Here is a 24,511-nt window from a genome sequence, read left to right as displayed (position 1 = left end):
GTAGTCTTAGCTACTCAGGGGGATGGCGTGAGCCCAGGAGTTTGTTACAGTGAGCTATGATCACACCTCTGTACTCCAGCTTGTGCAATGGGGTGAGACCCCATCTACATAAATAAACAACTCCAAAGTATACGTGAATTGTTACACCAGTGAACAGAGAGGTGTTTTGGCTTACTAATGAATGTACCATAAACTGACAATGCTGCTTCTTTTAAGTTCATTAGAAACGTCACAGGTAATCTCTGAAACCATATTCAAGTGAAATATATAGCCTAAATGACAAAAAAAAAGTTAAAATAAATTTTATAGTATTTTGACTGTTTCCCAAAATATACAAAACCCTTCCATTGAAAAAGAAAGTTGTTCTTGCAGTTTCGTGGTTCCACGACGGGGCGCAAAGTGATGAGTTTTAAATGGATAGTTGAAGTAGGACAGTTTGTTAGGACCCAAAGATTGATCTCGTTTATCAAGCAAAACTCTGTTGACTCCATTTTTCCTGGTCTAATTTCTTTCTGAAATAGGCAGGATCACTGCTTCACAGCTATTTCCACAACTGTTTTTGGTTCTATGATAAAACAATACAATACCATCTCAATGTGACAGAGGCATTCATATACTGGAAGGCGAGAGTCTGCCAGGCATGTCACACATTTTGAGAGCAAAGCGTAACAAAGTAACAGTTCATTCTTTACTCAAAGCTGATATATATACAAGCCACTAGTCACTATCCTAATGTCCTGTATTTGTGTGATGTATGTAGTTTATGTGTACATCTGAGTCTAATAAAAGTGCTGTAAGACAGGCCGGGCAGGCATGATCGTTGTTTTACAGATAAGAAACCCAGGGTTTACAGAGAGATTATTTTAACTTCAGTCTGGGAGCTAATAGCTGGTTGAGCTATTACTAAAAGCGACACATCCCAACTTCCAGCCTATATTTCTATTTACTCTCCTTCGAGATAGACATTACTGCTCAGGGCAAAATTTATAAACTGCCAAATTCGGAGTGGATTTGAATTCCAAATACAACACCCAGGTGTTTTTCCTGCTTTTAGTGACAGTAAAGTTCCTTGCTGTAGACCAACCTACTCACTAAAAGCAACCAGAAATTGTGGATGAAATACACTGAAGAATCTATTTGAAGGCACTGGAGAGCTAGCAAAGCAGCCACGTGTTGTGAGGTCAGGTTTCCAGAAAGGAGAAGCACCTAGAGAGGAAGGCCAACATTCTCTGATCCTCTTCCCCTCAAACAGCATGGAGCCAAACGGCCGACAGAGCCTGGCCAAGCACAAGCAATGGTCTTGTAGGTGCAGAGTCAAGTGAAAGCCTCTGGAGGTGCCATGGGGCTGTGGAGGCCAGAAATGGACTTCAGGGCTTGTTGAGGAAACTGGGCTCTGATAAATATCCCAGACTTCCAGGTCGAATCACGTAGGGCTACTTCCTAGTGGCAAAAGAGAACTGGAAACTCACCAGCTCTCTCATAAAAGACCAAAACCCAGCTTTATACCAGCTCAATTCCAGACTTGATTAAGGTGACCTGCCCTATTTTAACTGCTTGCCAGAGAACAAAACTAAATCCTCTTTGGAGGAAAAAGTCAGTGAGAGCCCTGAAATATCTCTGTATTTATTCATATACAACAAAACACAATCACTGAAATGAAGAATTCAGCAGTGGATTTAAAAGCAGACTAGACAGAGCAGAGGAAAGGATCAATGAACAGGAAGCAGGCCAAAAGAAATATATCCAGACTGAGACACAGGGAATCAAAAAGAATAAAAAGTACAGAAAAGAGCTTATGAGGGACAGAAGAAATGTAGAAATATCTAACAAAGATGAAATGAGGGTCTCAGAGGAAGAGGAGACAGAACTGCAACATGGCAAAACTGACAAGGCACGAAGCTCAAGAGTCAGGCAATTCCACGAATCCCAAACAGGTTCAGCACAAGGAAAACAACTTCTAGGCATATTACGGCAAAATTGCTGAAAAAAAGAAATATCTGAAAATGCAGCTGGAAGGAAAAGTCAAAATGTCTTCAAAGAGAACAAGAAGACTAAAAGTACATTTCACCAGAAACAACAAAAAACAGAAGACAACTGAAAGACAACGTAAAGGTGCTGACAGTCACTGTCAACCCAGAATTCTGCAGTCAGTGAAAAGACTTCAAAAACAAAAGTAAGCCGGGGGTGGTGGCTCACGCCTGTAATCCCAGCACTTTGGGAGGCTGGGGCGGGCAGATGGCTTAAGGTCAGGAGTTCAAGACCATCCTGGCCAACATGGTGAAGCCTATCCCTACTAAAAATACAAAATTAGCCAGGCATGGTGGTGGGTGCCTGTAATCCCAGCTACTTGGGAGGCTGAGGCAGGAGAATCACTTGAACTGGGGAGGTGGAGGTTGCAGTGAGTTTAGATTGCACCAATGCACTCCAGCCTGGGTAACATGAATGAGACTCCGTCTCAAAAAAAAAAAAAAAAAAAGTAAAGTGAAGATGTTTTCAGATCAACAAAAGGATAGAATTCATTGCCAGCAAACTGGTACTAAGAGAAATGCTAATGAAATACAGAAGGAAAATGGTCTTAGGTAGAAAAATAGAAATATAAGAAATGAGGAGCAATGGGAATATAAATACGTGAATAAATCAAAAGGATATTTACTGCATAAAACAATAGAAGATATCCTGTAGAGTTTATAAAGAGAGAATTAAGCTGAATGAGATAAGGAGCACAAAGGGCTGAAGGTTAAGTGGGAGGTAAATTATTATAAGGTCTGTGCATTGTCTAAGAAGTAATAAAATTATTCATTTACATTAGGTTCTACATGTGGACTTGCTAGTCAAGAATTTAGCAAACCAATAGAGAAGAAAATACTTAATGTAGAAGGAAGATGAAAGGGAAAAAGAAACACAAAACAGGTGGAACTAATAGAACACAACCAGTGAGATGTTGGTGTTAAACCCCAATAAACTAGTATTTAACATTAAATGTAAAAGAACTAAATACACCAAATAAAAGACAAAGATTGTTAGAGCAGATGAAAGTCCAAAATCCAACTATAGGCTACTTACAGAAGATGCACTTTAAATATAAGGACATAAAAAGTTTGAAAGTGAAAGCATGGGAAAATATATACCATGCAAAACCATGAAACCAAACAAAGACGCAGCTATACTGATATTGTAAGACAAGCAGCATTACCACTGATAAGAAGTGCATTTCATAATGATAAAAGGGCCAGTCTACTAAGAAAATAACAGAAACTCACCAACAGGTCTAAAATAGAAAGAACAGAGCCCTATTGTAAATGGTCTAGAGGTGGTTAGGTTATCTTTACTAGGCTACATAATTGTCTGTTTCCTTGTCTGCCTCTCCTGCTAGACTACAGTTTCTTGACAACAAAAATGATCCTCATGGTCATCACTGCATTCCCAGGATGGTGGCAGAAAGAAAGGACTAAAGAATAAAGAAAGCAAATTACACAACTCATTTAGCATCATTGTGCTTTTGCCCAAACCATAACCCAGAGTTACAGATGGGGAAACTGAGCCACACATGTGAGCAGGCACTCAGGTGTTAAGCTTTGAGAATACATTTGCTAATGATCTTTGAAAAGGAGACTTGAAATGGGCCCTTCAGAGATGCCAACATTGACACAAATGAAATCTCTACAGTCAAATCAATAGTCTACTTATACCAGTCTCAATGCATTCTTTAATTCAGATGGAGATAAGGCCTGAAATAGTCAAAAAAAAAAAAAAAAAAAGGAGGAAACATATAAAGGGAAGAAAAAGAATGATCTGTGGTTGAACCCAGAAGTTGGTTTTATAAAGACACAGAAAATAAAAACAAAACATAAACGAGCCCGCTGATGAATAATGGCATAGCTTTGGTGTGAACTGTGCATATCAGATGCAAGTTAGAACCTGGAATGAGTTGGTGGGGGACCTATTAAGCAAGGAGCCATTATTGCTGGCCACTTTCCACTCCCCACATCTCATATTTCTCGCTGAGCCTGCCAGCACCCTTCCAACAGCAGGCAGAGATGTCACACTGACAGGCAGAGATGTCACACTGACTGAACACACAAGTAGAAGTCTCACTTCCTGAACAGCATCAGCAATGTTCCAAGGGAACAGAAACAGAATGCACTCTTGCAGTACATTTTCTTTGAGAATCTGAAACTGGAAAAGGAAAAACAACCCCGTTTCTTCTTCACTTCTCAGGATCCCATCAACGTGTGGCCAGCTTCCCTTGGGAGGTTGTTTGGCTGCAAGTTACCAACAACCATCTCTTCCTTTTTTTTTTTTTTTTGAGACGGAGTCTCGCTCTGTTGCACAGGCTGGAGTGCAGTGGCGTGATCTCGGCTCACTGCAAGCTCTGCCTCCCGGGTTCGCACCATTCTCCTGCCTCAGCCTCCCGAGTAGCTGGGACTACAGGCGCCCGCCACCACCCCTGGCTAATTTTTTGTATTTTTAGTAGACACGAGGTTTCACCATGTTAGCCAGGATGGTCTCGACCTCCTGATCTCATGATCCACCCGCCTCGGCCTCCCAAAGTGATCGCTTCCATTTTTTAGGTGCATTCAGGCCTCATGCCAAGACTCATGCCTAAAAGCCAGGAGTATAAAAGACCCTGGGAAGAGCCGACAGTAAGGGAGCCACAACTATTAGACAGAACCCTGAGCCAGGGATATAGAGCACTCCAATTCCTCCACCAGGGAGGCCTGTTAGAGCTCAGCCAAGTGGCTCACCTCTCTCATCCGCCTCACAGAGAAGTGAGAAAACTTCATGGCTAAATAACTGTAACATCCCCAGGGGCTAAGGCTCTCTAGATACAAGGTGGTGCCTTATGAGGCCCTGGGATATCCCAGCTGCCTGCCTCTACCTAAATATGTTCCTACTGACAATGTGAAAAACGGGAAAGGTGACCTCTGCTCTGCAAACTGGGCTTACATCCCGCTGAACCTGACTCCTGCGTGCGACTCTTCTACTTTCTGGAAGTGGGGTCTGAGTTCCGAGCCTTCTGGGAATTGGTATATGACATCATCAGAAGCACAGCATCCTTACCCACTTTACAGGAGTGTGATACAGAATAAATAAAAATTTTAAATTTTTATTTTTAGAAATAAGAGTCTCACTCTGTTGCCCAGGCTGGAGTGCAATAACATGATCATAGCTCACTGTAACCACAAACTTCTGGGCTCCAGTGACCCTCCCATCTCAGCCTCCCAAGCAGCTGGGAGTACAGGTGCACACCATCACACTAGAGTAATTTTTTTTTTTTTTAAGATGGGGTCTCACTATATTGCCCAGGTTGGTCTCAAGCTATCCTCCTGCTTCAGCCTCTCAAACACCTGAAATGACAGGTGTGAGCCACTGTGCCCAGTCTTAAATAAAATTAATGCACACAAAAGGCTGAGCACAGGCCTTGATACCAAAAAATGCTCATGAACTGTTTTGTTATTGTGATTATTGAACAGACTTTTAAAGATTCGCTGTTACACCACACCCAAACTCCACCGGCCCCACAGCCACAAATGCCAACAAACCCAGAACAGCTAAGCCTAGAGAAGCGCCTGTCCCCACATGTGACACCCCGCGTGGCCTCCTATCTCCTCCACCAGGACTCTGTGGTGCAGCATACAGAGTTGGAGTTGGGCTGCAAATCGGTGTGGGAGGAGTGGGTGCTCGGGCCAGCTCACCATAGAGCAGTGGCTCCGTCACGAGAATCTCAGGAGGCCAGCGGCGCATGTGTAGGAGACACCGCAAGCTGCCGAGAAGTACAACAAAAGGACAAGGCTCCAGCCCTGCCTGGATCTCCAATGGGGAGCTGTGTGGATTTCCCTAGATCTTCTGCCGCCCCTAAAAAGAAAACTCCGAGTCCCCTAATAGTTGCCTTAGCCAAAGCTTCCCTCCAAGCTGGCTGACTTAATGCCGAAAACCTTTTTCTTGGCTTCAGCAATGTTTGTTCTTCCAGAGTAAGAATGGGAAGTTTGGACTTTATCTTTCCCCACAATCCTTAATCCTGATTAACCACTCTTAAAACAATTGACATCAACGCTGACATTCTAGTGAGAGTAAACAGCACAACCCAGGCCTTCAATGTCTGCCCTCTTAAAATGCCCCTAAAAAACAAATAAAAGAACACACCCTTAAGAGCTCTGACCTATGTTTTGGCTGCGTTAAAGGCAGACATTTCAAAAGTGGTCAAAATACAGTTCTTTAGTGATTCTTCTAAACAAAGGCTGAGACACTATCATCTGTAACTGGAGTAAAAACAACATATTCTTGGCTTAAAGATAAACCGATTAGATACACAACTTGGACATACTTGTCTCAAAGAAGGTTCCTTTGTGGGGATATGGTACGGGCGGTGGTATTTCAGCTTGAGACACAAAAATGTTTCAAAACCCCACGTGTGAAATGTAGTGGGGGCCAGGCAGAGAAAAGCTTTCTAGTAACTAAACGTTTGAAGCCCGGAGGAAACCTGTTTCTTTACCAGGCAGGTCTCATTTTTAAAGAATTTAATGAAATAAGTGAAAAGGAATGGTGTCTAGTAGACAGAGGAAAGAAGAAAACAAAGAAAATGGGTTTCCCCCCTAAAGATTTATTTCATTTTACATATGTAAACAATTTCAAAGTAAACTGTCCCGAGTTTTCCCTAGTAGAGAGAAAGAGATTTCATAAACTTCCTGGGTTCCTCTACTTTATTTTCTTATCAGATGCATTTCCAGGCAAAAAAATCAAAACCCTCCTGGAAAGGAGTTTGGATCCCAGAAACACTCCAGCCTGAGGCCACTCACTTCCTAAGCACAGCATACTCTAAAGAAGGCATCAAGGGTATGTTACCCCAGGAACCTCCAAACCAGATAACACTGGGCGGGGGGTGGGGGGGGGGCGGGCTTCAGAAGAACTTAAGAGAAAATGGAAGCACGTGTTACCCAAGTCATTTCAGGATCTGGCTGGCCGGCCCTCCCACTGGCCTGCTGGTCAAGATGTATCATTTCCACTCTGTATTAGTCAGCTTGGCCTGACAATACCACAGACGGGACCTTAAACAATAGACTTGTTTTCTTTTTTGGAGACAAGGTCTTGCTCTGCCACCCAGGCTGTAGTGCAGTGCAGGCTCAACTTCCTGGGCTCAAGCCATCCCCCCGCTTCAGCATCCCTAGTAGCTGGGAATACAAGCGTCAGCCACTATGCCCAGCTGACTTTCGTATTTTTTTGTAGAGAGGGGTTTCGCCGTGTTGCCCAGGCTGATCTCAAACCCCTGGACTCAAGCAATTCACTGGCCTTGGCCTCCCAAAGTGCTGGGATTATAGGTGTGAGCCTTCTCCAGGCTGGAAGCTCAGATCAAAGTACCGGCAGATCTGGCTCCTGGTGAGGCTTCTTCCTGGCTTGCAGGTGGCCCCGTTCTGCTGTGTGCTCACATGGTAGGGAAAAAGATCGCTCTGCATCTTCCTCTTCCTATAAGGAAACCTGCCCTGTAGCACACGTGGATCAGGATGGGGTGGATAAGGGCGCCACCCTTTAGGACCTCCTGTAACCTTAATCACCTCCACAAAGGACCTGTCTCCAAATACAGTCACTCTGGGGTTTGGGACTTCAACATATGAAACTTGAGGGGGCACAATTCAGTCCACAACTTCTTGCTTGGAAATTTCAAATAAATTATCAAGACTTAAAAGCATGGGGCTGCCAGTCAGAGGGACAGAGACTTCCGACGGGGCCTGTATGGGCTACAAAGCTCAGGAGGTGATGGCTTTCAACTCTGCCTTTGAGGGCTGGCTGATGCAGAAGGCAGGTACGACTCAGAGCAATAACAGAAAAAAACAAAACAAAAAAAACTTCCAACATGCATTTTTTTTTTTTTTTTAACTAATGGGGGGAAATAAGTAAATGAGGGCTTGACAGGAAGCCCTGTGGCCCTTTGGGCAGGACAGTTTCTTCAATGTGCCAGACCAACCTAGGCTATACGAAACATGTGGCTTCACTGGGCCCTGGTGGTAAATGCCAGGAGCACCCCACGGGTATTCTAACAACCCCCGATCCTCCACCCCCACATTTCCATCTTCGCTCTGGGTGGGTGGCACAGCTCGAGGCTGAGAACCACTAAATTAGACACTCCCCTGAGGCTCCTTTTAGCTTCACAGTTGCATCGTTTCATGAAATTATATCTCCTGATCACGGGAACACAGCCTAAAATAGTACGCAATCTACAGTGTTAGACTGTCCTCAAGTGTCAGCCGTTGGCTCCAGATTCACAGCTAAAGATCTCAATGTTGGAATCGTCCAGGGCTCAGGCCTTGGGCCCCTTCTGTCTGCATCCATTCCCTTGGGCTGAACACCCAGCCTCATGGTTTTAAATACCATCCATACGCTGAACATTTCCAAATTTACATTCCCGCGAAGACCTTCCTCCTGAACACCAGACACATATCCCACCACCTACAAAACAGGTCCACCTACACTGAGCAGCATTAACATGTCCAAATTTCCCCACACCTGCTCCACTCACAGCCTCCCCATATCTCAGCTGAGGAGACTGCAAGTCTCCCCTTGTGCCAGCCACAATCCTTGGCACCGTCTTCCAAGCCGTATCCCCGTCCAGTCCATTAGCACATCCTGTTGCCCCACCTTCAGAATACAGCCCACCTGACCACTTCTCACCCCTACCAATGCTACTTTCCATTACCTTCTGCCTGGACAGTAAGAACAGCTTCCCAATGCAGAGAGAGAGAGAAAAAACAAACACTTACTACAAAAAAGAAACTTCAGAATTCCCACTGGGTTAATTTGCTTTTCAGTCTTGATAATTTATTTGAAATTTCCAAGCAAGAAGATTATTTTTTTTAAATTGAGAAACCATGCAGAGATCACCGTTAGACGTGAGGGATATCCCAAATACCCTGGCTGGATCATTACACATCGTAGATAGGTATCAATATCTCACATGTACCCCCAAGATAGATAGTAACTATATCAATTTAAAAATACAAAAAAATAAAAATAAAAGAGATCGTGCTTTCAAAACTAGGATGGGGCTGAATGTGGTGGCTCACACTTACTATCTCAGCACTTCGGGAGGTCAAGGTGGGAGAACTGCTTGAGACCAGGAGTTTGAGACCAGCCTGGGCAACACAGTAAGAGACCCCATCTCTACAAAAACTTAGCCTAGCGTCGTGATGTGCACCCATGGTCCCAGCTACTTGCGGCAGGGGCAGGGGCAGGGGCAGGGGCAGGAGAATCGCTTGAGCCCAAGAGTGAAAGGCTACAGTGAGCCGAAATTGTGCCACTGCAGCCTGCGTTGACAGAAAGAGGCCCTGAAGAAAGAAAAGAAAAAAAAAATAAGATGGGCTATCATCTTTCTAATATCTAAGAGAGCCTAATATATCCTATACATAGTATTTAGTATTTCACTCATAGCTGGCTTTTGTAAGCTTTCTGATTCCATGTAAATATTTCTTCTTGGTACAATATATTTTATACATCTAGAAAGGTAAATAAAGCACAGCCCGGAATTTTTTGTTTGTCTGTCTGGGAGGCTCTGAAGCCTTGATTCCTTGTATCTATTCTTGAGGGTAATAAGGGACAGATTATAATGGCACAAACACAATAAGAACACAAACACAATAAGGTTATTTGTGGCCCATCTTGAGTTCACATGACCTTTATACTTAAATATTCCCCTTTCCTTCTCCTGTATTCTTTTATTATTCTTCATATCTTGCACAATTTATTGGGCACTCAGTATATGCCAAGCACTCTGCTAAACAATTCACTCACTCAGCAAATACTTATTGAATTTACTGAGTGCCTGGAGGTGTCTGAATAACAACCCTGGATATAATAACTCACTATTTGGAGTAAAGACGAATGAAGAAAAAAATAAGTAAAATACACAGTGTGTAGGTGGTGAGAGGAACTGTGGAGAAAAATCAAGCAGGAAAGGGGGATGGGACGTTTTGGAGTGGCAGTCAGGGAGCTGAACTCCTAGGAAAGATGGTCAAGGGATACCTCACTGAGGTGGCTCAGGGGAGGAGCAACCAGCCCATGTAAACGTGTTGCTTAATCTTCATAGGTTACAGACGGAGTAATGTTATGTCATCTTATAGATGATAAAGGTCACAGAATTAAGAACTGGAGGGTCTGAGACTTTCAACCCAGGTCTGTAGGACTCCAAACACCTCATTCTTAATTACCCTCCACCTGTACTGCTTTCAGATTTATCACAACTAAAGACCGAATTCTACTATGCAAGCATTTCTATAGATCAACATGAAGGGAGATACTGCAGAGACAAAAAACATTTTATATAGAAAGGTCAAATTCTGTAACAGCTCTCCATTAGATATATTGGGAGAGAAATTCAAAGAGGTAACCCAATCTTCTTAACCTGACATTCAGCAAGAATGGTAATTCTAGAGCTTACACTTTGAGACACTAAATCGGCTCAGCTCTAGGCATCCAATTGACTATGGATAGACTTTAATTTAGCCCAAATCCAACAAATGTGGAAGGCATCCCAGCTGCCCCTTTAACACATGCAAATGAACATGACACACTGGCTGGAACTAAAATTAAACCCACCTAAAATGTATCCCACACTGTGGGATGAATATTCAAACATCTGTTTGGACAAACTCATATTTCAAAAACTTTGAAAAAAAATATGTACATATAGTTTTGGGGACTCTGTAGGGACTTGCAAGGGAGGTAGATGAGAAAACCAGCCCACAGGCTGATGAGCCAGGAGAAAGAACACCATTCTTCTCTCAGCTCAGGATACGTATGTAAAGATAAAATCTCAGTGGGAAACTAGCTCTTAAACCACATGGTGAAAAGAAATTCAGACCGTCTCATGGAGATGTCATGCCAAGCAGTCGACTGAAGTCATCAGGGAAGATTTTTGCACTAGATTCTGCTAGACTTTATTCCTCTGAGTTTAGGCCAAGCCCTTCTTAAAAGCTATATGGACCCTTTCTGGTCTTAAGTCAGTAGCTCTTAATCACTGGGCAAGTTATTAACATTCTGGGCGCTCTGTTTCCTCTCTGTGTATGAAGATAAGCTTCAAGCCTACCTTTAAGGGTGGTGCGGATCGTGTGGGTGGGGTCTGGAGAAGCACCTGGCACGGGCTGCTTGTCCTGGTTAGCCTGGGGATGGGCTGGCCGTGGAGAAGTACACACCTGGGACCCTCTGAAAAAAGTGAAGGACCCTGTCCCCAGAAATGCACCTACATATGCACCTGCGATCTTGCACACAGCTTCGGCCTCAATGCTTTCACAACATCTCAAAGTCCACGCATGGCTCCCTGGAGGTCCTTGGACCCCAGCTTGTCACCCCTTATTTTACATACAGTATTTAACAGTTAGTCAAGCTGACTTTAACCAGGACAGCATAAGGACTGAGTAGAGCTGGCTTTAGAAAAGAAATTAATGGATGACAGGAAACATTAATCAAAGACAATCTTTTGGAGTAGAGTTAGGAAAATGATGAGATTCTTAACATTATATAAGATATGTATGTTTACATATACTCATATGTATCAGATATTAACAAACACACACACCCACTTTTCCCTGGCCCTAAAAAAACTGTAAAGCTACATATTCTTAAATATGAGCCGGAATAGGTGAACACAGCTGACTAGAACCCAAAGAAAACTGTTAAGAAAGGAAGCTCCGGGAAGTTAACTGGCACCTACACTGTCCATAAAGTTCCTTGAGAGTAGAAGAGAAAAACCCTGTTTCACTGTATGCAGTGTGTGTGAACATAGCTTCACTGGCCGTTTGTCTCTCTCCACCCCTGCCTCCTCATCAGTCTCTGAAACTCCTGCCCATGAAATTAGACCCTTGCTGGCTCTCTGGAAGCCCCATGCTATCCTGGCAGGGCTTCTGCACTTCCTTCTTCCTGGGTGTCACCACCCAATTCACCCCTCCTGGGACCTGTCCTGACCCTCCCACACTCCTGAGTGCCTCAAAAGCATTCATGCAAAGTAGACTGTCCAACCCCCGGAGCTACACGACCTCACTTTCTGGTGCACCTGCCATCCCTAGCAGCTGGAATGGGGCCAGATTTTTCTGGCTGAAATTCTAGGATCCGAGCACAGAGCCTGACATATGGTAGATGTGTAATCCATATTCCATTCGCTGATGAATGAATGACTCTAAAAGTAACTTAGCAGGAAGATATACCAAGCACCCAGGAAAACAGCTGCCTTCAAAATGCAGCTCCTTATTTTTTAATAATCTGAAACAAGACAAATTCACTAAGAATTCCAATGTGAATGGCCTCCCAATCAAGGTTCTTAACAGCAAACCTTACAGGTATGGGATGACAAGGAGGATTACGAATATCACTTTCCTGATAAGTGGTGACAAACACTGTTTTTAAAATGCCTAGCAACCTCCTGAGCCGAGCTTCATAGACCACGAAGTACCCTCCACCCTCAAGATCTCTAAAGAATAAAAAAGGGTGGGAGTGGTGGCTCACGCCTGTAATCCCAGCACTTTGGGAGGCTGCTAGCACTTTGGGAGGCTGAGGTGGGTGGACCACTTGAGGTCAGGAGTTTGAGACCAGCCTGACCAACATGGTGAAACCCCGTCTTTGCTAAAAATACAAAAATTAGCCAGGTGTGGTGGCAGATGCCTGTAATTCCAGATACTTGGGAGGCTGAGCCACAAGAATTGCTTGAACCCGGGAGGCAGAGGCTGCAGTGAGCCAAGATTACACCACTGTATTCCAGCCTAGGCAAAAGAGAAAGACTCTGTCTCAAAAAAAAGTAAGGAAGAGAAGAGAAGAGAAGAGAAGAGAAGAGAAGAGAAGAGAAGAGAAGAGAAGAGAAGAGAAGAGAAGAGAAGAGGAGGAGGAGGTCAGGAGATCAGTGGCTCATGCTTACAATTCCAGCACTTTCAGAGGCTAAGGTGGGAGGATCACTTAACGCTAGGAGTTCAAGACCAGCCTGAGCAACATGGCAAGACCTCACCTCTACCAGAAAATAAAAATAAAAATTTTTAAATAAATAAATATTATCAGGGTGTGGTGGTGAATGCCCATAGTCCTAGCTACCTAGGAGGCTGAGATGGGAGGACTGCTTGAGCCAAGAGTTTGAGGTTACAGTGAGCTATGATTGTGCCATTGCATTCCAGCCTGGGTGACACAGTGAGATCCTATCTCTAAAAATACAAAGAAAGATGTGGACAAGAGCCTTTCCTTCAGTATAGGATGTGGAGAGGTGGCATCTGTCCCTCCTGTGTTTCTGCTCAATTTAACATCTACTGTGCTGGGTAGTTCATTTCTCCTTTCTAATCTCTAGAGCATTTCCCAATAAGCAGGAATTTAAATTTTCTTCCTCCAAGGTTGGGAACAATGACAAATTTTGCATTTTTGTGAATGGATCATAAAAATAACAAGTGATCAGTAAATATAAATAAAGCCAAGTCACGCAACTCTCTTTCTGACTTCCATGCTCTGGCCAGAAACCCACGGCCTCTGCACATTGCCACAGGGCACCTAAAACTAGAACTGAATCTAGAACATCCTTCCACTAACTGGGGGTGACGTTCCATTGCCATATACCTCAGGATTTTTCCTAGTTTTACAACACACATTCAATTTCCCAGAGTAATGGGGAAGTTCTGGCGTCACAGGTGAAAGCGACGTACCGGTTTCTGTGAAAGCAAATGAAGCTGCAGCGGGTGCCTGGTGGGGTACTTACTGGTCATGCCGGGTGTCAGGGATGGCTCTGTCCATTCGCAGTTTATCACTCTCCACTTGGTTGAACTTGTTGCGGGCGTAAGGGTCCTGCCCGGAGCGGACCATTGTCCCTCCAACATAACCTTCCTGGTTAAAGTCTGGCCACCGTACTTTCCCTAAAAAGAGCAGAGCAGAGGGTAGGGATGAGGGAAAATGTGATCAAGTGTTCATCACAGAGACTGCAGTAAGTGTTAAGAAATCACATCTGTGACTTCTTCACATAGTGGCCATTTAAAAAAAACTAGCTGAAAACAGCACAAGCAAGCATCATCCTGTCTACAAGCCAGAGAACAGGAAATTGCAGGTTTGCCGTTTACAGCGTGAAAGTTAAAGGCTTGGCGTACAGGCATCTGTCCAGTGAACAAAGTAAAATCAAAGTACCCATAACTGCGGCATTATTCGTGTTCTCTATAAAAGGAGAGACTCTCAGCTTGTCCCACCTTTCCAGGGATTATAATGTTGACATTATCTCAGGTGGGGTGAAGAAGATCGTGTATAAACTACACATAAGGTATTCCATCATGTAACATCAGGTAACACAAAAATAAATGTTTATACAAAGAATAACCCCTAAGAACAGGATATCAAAACACCCTCTGGTGAGACCTTGTCAAGGAGTCCTTTTTGCAGCTGTTGGTATGCCTGACCCCACGGGAAGAAAGTGAAGGATGTGGCTCCCAGAGGTGTCCCCACATGCACAGCAGGGGCCTGGCCATTCCTAACAGCCACATCATACTTGTTCTCTTCCTGGAAGGAAGGACGCGAAGGCAGCCTGCCTGTCCCCTCGCACTGGCCTGAACCCTGAGGCCCAAGGTTCTCCAAGAACACACCACTGCACTGAGGAGCCCCAGCCTAGGGTAGAGGCAGTGGTGGTGACCAAGGAGTGCTGAGGGGAGAGCACTGCGGGCGAGTGAAGTCGGGATGAACCCAGGTGTAATAAAGGCAGAGCCAGAGAACTGCACGAAGGCAGGACGCTCAAACAGCAGAAGAAACGTGGAAGGAGAGGCAGACTTGAGGCAAGGAGAACATATATGATTCTGGTCAACCTGGGTTTCCATCAAACACCATTCACTTTGCTACCAATATGATCTTGGATATGTTATTCATTGTTTGAAATGAAGTTTCCTACAAAATAAGTAAACAGAATAACAAAAGGATCTTCATGAGGACTTAATGGCCTATGATGTTCCATTTCATAGACACGACAAACTAAAAAATCATAATAAACACCACCAACAACCCTGTTCACATGAAACTCATACATTTTCCAGTGGCTGGAACTGCCATGAAGAAACATAAGGCTGTTATGGGGGCCGGGAGCACAGGGTTCCTGTTCTTTATGGGGTGGTCTGGTAAGGCCTAACAGGATGATTTTGAGCAGATAACTGAACAAAGGCAGGGTGTGGGCATGCAGCTCTCCGGGAGAATAGGGCACTGCAGTGCAAAGGTCCTAGTGTGGGCATGAGCATGCCCATTCAGGAACCAGCCAGGAGGCCAGTGTGACTAAGGAGCATGCAAGAGCCTGGCCGTCAGAGCCAACATTGGAGAGGGGAAGGCAGGGCTGCTGGCAGCTACACAGAACAGGGAAGCAAGGGGGAGACAGCTCTTCTGCAGCATGTCAACCCTTGGGTCGTGCAGTTGACCCTGAAAACACGGTATGATAATAGCATGTGTACCTCCGTATCTACTTTCCCAACAGAAATCCCTCATTACACAATTGAAGGACCACTGTGTTCCTTTCTCTATTTCAGAGATGAGGAAACTGAGAATCAGTTACGTGTAATTTGTTCAAGACAGAAGAGTAAATTTTCTATCTAAAAGCTCATCTGCTTCTTGTTGCAACTGTCCTGCGAGGTCAGAACCCCCATCTCATCACAGCTGGTTGCCGTGGAAATGATGCTCAGGGGGGTCACATAAGCCTGGCCTCTCAAACAGAAAATCAGTTCCAAAACCCACGAGCCTGGCTACAGCAATGATACCATGGCCCCAATAAACAGCTGCCTGTGGAGCCGGCCAAGGTGTCAGCATTTTCTTATGCCTCAAATAAAGTGTTTCCAAAACGTTTTACTGGAAACATGTGTTCCGTGCAAAGCCCATCCTAAAAATACTGCCTTCACCCTCATGTATTTTCAAGGATGAGAAGAAAAATAACACCCACCTGTGCTCAAGAACGAGCAGCCTCGACTCCTCGCCAGTGAGTTTATCCTTTCACGGACTAATACAAAAGACGCTTTGAAGCCTTTGTTAAAATCGAAACCAGCAGCACCTACAGCAGAATTCCAATGAGCTGGTTCTAACAAACGTGTTTAATGTCCTGAATACCCTGCACCACGGAACTTTGAACTATGGAATAAAGAACCATGACGGAGTCCCATGCACAGCCAGAGAAGAGACCGCCACCTGAGAGAGGTTTCAACCTACCATGTAACTCTTACAGCCTACTTGCTTCTCACCGGCGTGCTGGGGACAGCAAGGTCTGAGGACTCTGGTTGGTGTGGACCTGTGTGCAAGGAGAGCAGTGGCCATGGGACAAGGCCTCTGCAGAGCTCCTGAAGCTTCCATCCCATTTCCACCCAAACATCTTTTTGTGCTCTCACATCCCCACCGCCCTTCTGGAATTAGACCATCACAGCAGAGAGTTTGCAAGACATCTAATGCCAATCAGTCACAGCGTGGCTCAGATCCTGGCCTGCGGTGCATGCCAGGTGACTCCACGTGAGGTGTCATGCTAGATCCTGCAGGGAGAATCAGCACACACAGGCCCACGACCCATGCTGTGGACTTCATGTTCTAGGAGATGGAAGGAGACAGACAAGAATCAAATGACTGCACTAGGCTGGGTGTCGTGGCTCATGCCTGTAATCTCAGCACTTTAGGAGGCCAAGGCGGGTAGATCACGAGGTCAGGCATTCGAGACCAGCCTGGCCAACGTGGTGAAACCCTGTCTCTACTAAAAATACAAAAAATTAGCCGGACACAGTGGCGGGCACCTGTAATCCCAGCTACTTGGGAGGCTGAGGCAGGAGAATCGCTTGAATCTGAGAGGCGGAGGTTGCAGTGAGCCCAGATCGTGCCACTGCACTCCAGCCCGGGCAACAGTGCAAGACTCCATTCTCAAAAAAAAAGAATCAAACGACCGTACTAATAAATGTATCAATAAAAACTGAGCTAAGTGCTCTGAGGGTGAGAAATGAAGCATCTAACGGAGGGATCTTATCTAGACTGGGAAACCAGGGATGGTTTCCCTGCAGAAGGAATATTTGTGCTGAGATAGGAATCATGAGTAAAAATGAACTAGGAGAAGCCCTTAAAACCTCAGAAAAATAGTATCTTTCTTCAGTACCCAAAGACTACATGAGCCTACTTAGTGGTACCCTGCCACACCCCCTTCCTTTGACACATGAGCATCTTCAACAAGACCCTGGTGTGGGCCCTGCCTTGCCTTGTGGCAAACTCCCCGAGACACACCGCCGTTTTACTAGAGACAGACTACCAAGAGTATTTCTTTCATAAAAGCTTAGCAGTACTGGAATACTACAGGGGCTTTCAAGTTTGCTTGACAATGACATACATTTAACACTGTGACCCAGGTGTCACAATGCAAACATACACACCCAACTGATACAAAAGTCTCACAATGCCAAACTCGCCCTCACCATATGTGATGAACAGATTTATTTTTGCTTTAGGAATCTCACGAAACTGGCTTCACCACCTAATAATGGGTCACAACCCATAATCTGAAAAACGTTAAGCTAAAGAACCATTACGAAAATTGGTTATTTCTGTACTATATAGAATTGCTAGGTTGAAGCCACCCCTGGAGGCAAAGGCAGGAAAATCCATGGAGAACAAGATTTGCAGAGGGCACATGCGCCCCAGCCCAACCCCAAGCAGACAGGGACATGGCGAGAGGTAGAGAATGGGGTATGAGTCAGAGGTTAGAGAGAAACAGCCACAAAACCACCAACAAAACGTCTGAATATATTGCCTTCCTAAAAATATGACATGACATCCATACATCATCTTGTGCTTTTATCACCTCTTTAAAAATCTTTAAAAATAGTTCTGGAAATTAAAGAGCTTTAGAAAATAAAAATATGTGAGAATCTCGGGAAAATGGACTTGGCTAAGCAGAAGCAGCGGATGGAAAATACTTCAAAGATATAACATTTTACACGAGGAGGCAGAAACTAGCTTCATCACCAAAGATGACAGGAAAATAAAACATACATTTAAATAACATGAGAAAGGTATTTAAATAACATGAGAAAAGAAAGACAGCATTACCCTAAGAAGGGCTGTGAAAACAGTTTGCTTATTAAATAAGGTTCTGAAAATATTTTTGATGAAATTTCTTTCCAGAAGATAGACTTCTCTTAGATACGATCTTTGAAACCAAAGAAGGAATTGTTTGACCTCATCAGCCTTGAAACCCCTGATTTGGTGAAAATGAGAAGCTCACGGCTTATTATTCTGCAGACACAACAAGTCACCTGTCTGCAACCCCACGCCGACCTACCTGGGCTGGAATGAGGACTGTACTAGTCCCAGCCAAACCCTCAGGCGGTCCCACAGACTGCCCCGCTCCCCACATGCATGGCCATGTCCTCTGAGAAGCACTCGGCCCACAAGGGTCTCGCTGTCCTGGGCTGCTGTCCTGCACACACTACTCGTATTCTCCTGGGCTGCTGGTCCTGCCCGCGCCACTCCTCATATTCTCCTGGGCTGCTGGTCCTGCACACACCACTCCATGTATTCTCCTGGGCTGCTGTCCTGCCCGTGCCACTCCTTGTATTCTCCTGGGCTGTTGTCCTGCCCCTGCCACTCCTTGTATTCTCCTGGGCTGCTGTCCTGCACACACCACTCCTCGTATTCTCCTGGGCTGCTATCCTGCCCGCACCACTCTTCGTATTCTCCTGGGCTGCTGGTCCTGCCCCTGCCACTCCTGGTATTCTCCTGGGCTGCTATCCTGCCCGCACCACTCCTCATATTGCTCCAGGCTCCCCTTCCCACCCAGGTGAAGACAGAGCTCCTCACCTCACAGACTCAGCCTCGCCCGCAGTACCCCAGCATTCCGCATGCACAGTCCGCAAGCACCTGTCAACGGCTTTACTACTGAGGGTCGCGTCCTGGGTCGAAGGTACCAGAGGCTGACCGTGAAAAGGAATCCAATCCTGCGTGTGACTGGGAGGAACGCAGCTTCGTGTTAGTTCTTACACATCTCGTAGCTGCGCGCCGATCCAGCCGCATCTGAGACATGCTGTGGTCGTGCGCCGGACGCTTACTCCTACGCCTCTTTTGCTCATTTGCAGGCATTTTTTAAATGTGTTCCACTGCAAAGCCTGTCAGCCCTTCCGAGTCTGCCTACCCTATCAGTCAGATCCCTGGCTGGAGCACGGGGGAACAGCGGGTGCGGAGCTGGCCAACGGGGGTCCAGGCCAATGCTGTGTCACCGATTAGGATTCAAGGACTCGAGCAGAGGAGGAGCCAAACACATGCACACGCGCAAACACACAGCACAAAATCCAAGCATGAGGGAGAGCCTGGCTCACTGACTCCCTCTGACACTCTGGTCTGTATAAAATGGAAATAATATTCCACTTCTGGGGTTGTTATAACAACTAAATGAGATGACCACAGCAAAAGTCCTATACTACTAACTCTGATATAAATTCACTGATATTTACAGGCAGAAAGGACGACAGAATGCCCCGGCCGCTCTGATGTAACCCCCTATGCCCTCACCCAGAAAGCACTGCTGGGAACCACCCAGCCACCAGGCGCTCTGTGACACCCATGAGGGGTGTCCCACTCTGCAACTGACCCCGGGAGGTGAGCAGGAAGCATAGTGGGAATCTCTGCCTTCTTCTTGGGGTTCCTGTGGGCTCTGCCTAGGTGAGCAGGGGTGCGGACCTGCGGATGCACTGAATTCCTGCCCTGCCGTCACCCACGAGTACCTCCCGCCCTCCCCACAGTGCTGTGAGAAGACAGAAGATGGGGCCAGTGGATGATTTCACCTACGTTTACACTTGTATCCTTCCATTTCCATCTGCTGCTCCCAAGAAACACCTGGAAATAATAACTCAATGTCACTCTCTGCTTGTTTCAGGCATGGGGAGATGTGAGACAGGTCCCACGTCAGGTGGAGTGGGGAGGAAGAGAGGCTTGCTCTGAAGCCAGGGGTGTTAGCACTCGAAAGAGGAATAGTCTGGACACAGCCCACTTTACAAAATGGAAATGTCAGGGGCCTACTCTAAGAGAAAATTAGTTTTACTATCAGTCATATCATGATCAGTTAGGTCCTTACGTTTTCCACTTAAGCTGTTTCTAACATTCCTTGGCGGTACTGGGTCTGAGAAACCCCAGGACTGTGCAGAGATGGGAGGCACCAGCCCTCTGCCCCTCACCTGTGCATGTCATGGGCACCTTCTTTTGCCATTTTCTCCTGCTCCCTGCATCACCCAGAGGGCTACTGAGGGCCACAAAGCCTCTGGAGGATCCCACACAGATGCTGAACTTCTGCTCAGCGGGGATGGTGTGAAGAGAAGCGGGACCTGCCTGCTGATGGCAGCTTGTGTGCTGGACGGGGCGAGAACGCAGGAGCCTGTGTACCCGGGTGGAGCTGTATCTTCCCATCTCCTGGCGAGACCCAGACCCACCCTCTCTCAATCCTAGGGTTGGAAGAATACTAAAGGGACGTCTCGCACTTGCTGTCCTGAGGAATGTATGGGTGACCTCATAAGACAGACGTTTTATTTTGGGTCTTAATTTTGGAGAAAAACAATCCACCACCCTCTATTTCCCCAAGTTGAACAGAAGAGCCCAGTATAGTGAAAATGTCAAGCCCGAGTAAATGCACAGAAATTAACAAACGCCTCACTGGAAAGACCCACCATCCAATAGTGCGGAGGAGATGGGATAGCTCCATAACCAAAGTCAAGGTTCCAAGAAAGCCCCGGAGAAGGGGCACTGGGCCTGGGTCTCGAAGCGTGAGCAGGAGCCTGCCAGATGCAGGCGGGATGTAACGGAAGGCACCTGGAGACAGGGAGACCCAGTAGGGAGGGACGGCAGGCGGGAGGTGAGGGGGCCCTGTGCCCAGTGGCTGCAAATCCTCTAGCCCAGGCTGAAGTATTCAAACCTTACTCTTCACATTCTAGAACGCACAGGATATTTGGAGCAAATGAGTGCTGATCCACTTTACACTCTAGGAATGTGCCTCTGGCTATGGAACAAAGGATGCCCAGACGGGAGATGAAAGCGAGGAGGCTGAGTACCCCAGTGCAAGCGTGTACAGCCCAGTGCACATCTGCCCCTGCTCATGAAGGCCCTGCCCCTATCTGAGGATGTGTCCCCAGCCAAATGGCATGTCACCTCCAAGCCAGCCCAGCCCCTGCAAGCCCCAAACCCACGTCCAGGTCTCTGCTCACCTCCGGCCTGCGTGGCCAGCAGTGCCTCCCCAGCATTTCCTCCTTCTCCAGGAGGAGCCACCGTGGAATCTGTGGCGGGGCAGGCACAGCACCTCTCAGGAAGGCTGTCCTGCTTCCACTAACCTGGCTAACACTGCATTACAGTTTTGTCAGTCCCGTCTGCAACCCCAGAAGGTTTACCTGGGAACCCTTATTAAACCTGGTCTTCCCAGCCACGCCCACACCACCAACGATGTGCATACTTACAGAAAAGGTGGGGCCACTGCGATGCTGTGTCTACCCCTCCTGCCGGCTGAGCTGCCTCTCAATGTGGCTACCTCCTCCAGGAGCCCTCCCTGGGGTCCCCAGCTGCTGCCTCTCTGCACCCTCTCTCCTTTCTTTCTCCTCTCTCTGCTAGCCTCTTCCTGCCCCCTCACACAGAGCTCCATCCCAACCACAGCTTTTCTAAAACCCTCTTGCCGGGGGGCCTTGTAAGTGCTTCCACTCTTCTGTCTAGTAACTCAAAATTCCACTGAGGCTAGAGCTCAAGTTTAACCACATCTAATTGCCGCTGAACACAGGAACAAACACAGAGACAATGGTGTTTGTTCCTGCTCTGCCGGCACCTCAATGACTCCCAAGTCACTCCCCAGAAATTTGAGCCACCTCTCGGGTTCTGGCTGTGCCCTCCCTGTCTTGACCTTGGTCTGGACTTGGAGACACATTCACTGAAAGCCATTTAAAATGAGTCCTGTCACTCTCCACCTGACTCAGCTTCAATATCCTTCTAACCTTGTTTGCTGTACCCTTTTCAGTTTGGAGATCAAGTCTGGACAGAGAAGATGGAGGCCCAATGGGAACAGGCAGGCTCCGCTTCCTCTCACTGCATAGCTGGGATGTTCTTCTAGCTCTCTCTCCTCCCCTTGTGTCCACAGGCCTATGCTTGTCATCTCCAACACTGACCCCTCCACATGCACTGGAATCGGCTGCCACAGCTCTCTCTGCTCCCCACGGTGGATGGGGGCCCAGCCCGGAAGCTACTAGACAGTGCATTTCAGTAATAAATGAACATCCTGCTAAGCCCTATAGGTGTTCCTGCAACTTGTTCTGACACTGTTCCCAGAGGCCTGTGGCACTGTGGGGAGAGTGTCCCTCCCCACCTGGCCACCTTGCAGCTGCATCTGATGTCTGATAGCAAATGGAGGCCAGTCCATTTGAAGGGCTGGGCTAACAGCAAGAGGAAGCGAGATTCCTTGCCCACTACCTTTGGAACGACGGCCCTAAGGCCTTCCTTTCTTATCCCCGTAGCCATGAAAAACAATGTACACAATCAGAGAGGGGATGGGCCCAGGTTAATTCTTCTGCCTCTGAGAGAGAAAGGCCAGGACCCGGAGAGACAGAGCAGACCTACGGTGGCCTGACAAGTCCTGGCTCTGGACTCATGCAGGAGAAGGGGGTCCTAAGGCTGGTGTTGGAGGAGCACTTCCTGCCACTTCTGTCTGCCGGTCCATTCTGTAGGACACATCCCTGCCCACTGTCCTGACTCAGCCACTACCTGGCCACTGCTCCCTCGGTTACACAGACTTCAGGCCCAGCAATTTTTTCTTTTTTTCTTCCCCATCTTTGACTTAGTTGACATGCCTCCCCACTGATACTCTTCATCACACCTGCTATCGTTCACGGCACAAGGTTTTGTGCTTTGGTACTTCCTTAGGTACAGAGTTTCTTCTACTTCCCGTAACCCATCCACCAGGCTCTGAGTTACAGCTGCCTTTTCAGAATCTGTTTTTTCCTGGTTTCGTTTTGGGAACTTTTCTCCCTATCTTATCGAGGCTGGAGAGCAGCACGGCATGCCTCGAGCAGAGAGTGGCTGGCGACTATAACTACACGGTCCATGGTGCCTGGGAGTGGAGGCCGACCGAGCACAGGCACTGAGGCCCTGGGAAGGGTGCTCGGGGCCCCGCCAGCATCAGCTCTGTGGCTGACACTCTAGGACCTGGTTGTGGCCAGAGACACACCAGACAGGGGTCCTAAGTGTCACTCAGGACACCATTTCCATGCGACAGTTCATTCTGGGATCCTAATAACCAATCCTCAAGTGAACTTTTTGAAAAAGACACTTTTATCATCAGGGGACTACTTGCATTTGGATGACTTATTCAAATAAACGTTGGTTTAAAACAATGCTGCCATTCCAAACAATGCCACTTCTTTCTTAATATTTTTATTTTTACTAAACCTCATATTTGGAAAAAAAAAAAAAAGAAACCTATTAAACTGACCCTTCAAAGAATTAACATCACAAAGCACATGAAGACCCAAGCACACAGAGGCGCATGCAAACCCCAGCACAGACAGCCATGCGCATACCCCAGCACACAGAGGCTCACGCACAGGCACATGCACAAATGCGTTCTTTAGAGGACTCTCAGTTGCGACTGTCCTTCAGCAGCAGATCGTGACGTTCTGACATATGTTCCTGGGCAAAGAGCTGTCATCTACCACCCGCAGGTGTACAAGAGGAGGGGAGGTATCTTCCTGGGTGCAGGTCCCATTGTGCAGGAAACTGAGAGTCTCAGTGGATTCAGGCTGCAGGAGGCTTCAGGATTCTGTACAGGTATTCAGTGCTGTACTGCAACTCCTCATTCAAATCCTCCCCAGGAAAGACAGCTTAAACAAATGTAAAGCTACCCTACGTAGAACAGAGCAACCGCTGGGAAAGCAGCCAAGGAAGGAAAACAGAATGTATTTAATATCAAAGGACAAGGCTCTCAGATTTATTTTAACCTCTTGGTTGATCTCAAATTGAATGTAATTTTACTGTGCTTAAAAGGAAAAAAAAAATACTAATATTCTTCCTCCAGAAGGTCATAATGCTACACCATCAAAGAAAAGACGAGGGCTACGCTAGGATTACAAACAAATAGATCCATTTCAATTACAAAGGCCCATAAATTATGCTTTAGTATTTGTCACTGGATATCTGGTATCACAGGAAATTTTCTTCACCTGTGAGAAACCATCTCTTGAAATAAGGAATCCCACAGATCCATGATTAAAGATAAAAAACCAGGAAATCCAAAGAAGTGATAAAAAGCTATTTAAAAGAAAACCTAAGAAAATATCAGATGTTATAGAGGAAACAGTTTTCATTTGTTTAAAATTATCTGTGCTATCAAAACAACTAAAACTATACCACAAAACAGTATCAAATTGATGAAGTGCAGTAAATCTTCATGTACGAACCATCATATATCTCTTCTCCAAACCTGAAATGAAAATTCTTCATTTTCCCTTATATGTTGTAGTACCTAACCATAATAAATTTAGCCTATTGTACATCTTCTTCTTTT

The 24,511-nt window shown here is 46.2% G+C and overlaps 1 protein-coding gene across 3 annotated transcripts in view; it reads right to left on the bottom strand.

The window, feature by feature from the left end:
- The window catches only part of GALNT2 (polypeptide N-acetylgalactosaminyltransferase 2), a 217,855-nt gene that overhangs the window by 66,103 nt on the left and 127,241 nt on the right, over positions 1 to 24,511 (bottom strand). For all 3 annotated transcript variants that reach the window (XM_003893785.4, XM_021931277.2, XM_021931270.2), the window contains exon 3: positions 13,712 to 13,865. In XM_003893785.4, the coding sequence (XP_003893834.2) occupies positions 13,712 to 13,865 (154 nt within the window). The remainder of the gene's footprint in view (positions 1 to 13,711; positions 13,866 to 24,511) is intronic.

The sequence above is a fragment of the Papio anubis genome, chromosome 1, assembly GCF_008728515.1.
Source record: "Papio anubis isolate 15944 chromosome 1, Panubis1.0, whole genome shotgun sequence".
NCBI classification, from domain to species: Eukaryota; Metazoa; Chordata; class Mammalia; order Primates; family Cercopithecidae; genus Papio; species Papio anubis.
The sequence above is the reverse complement of the archived record's forward strand: the minus strand, read 5'-3'. Positions and strand labels throughout refer to the sequence as shown.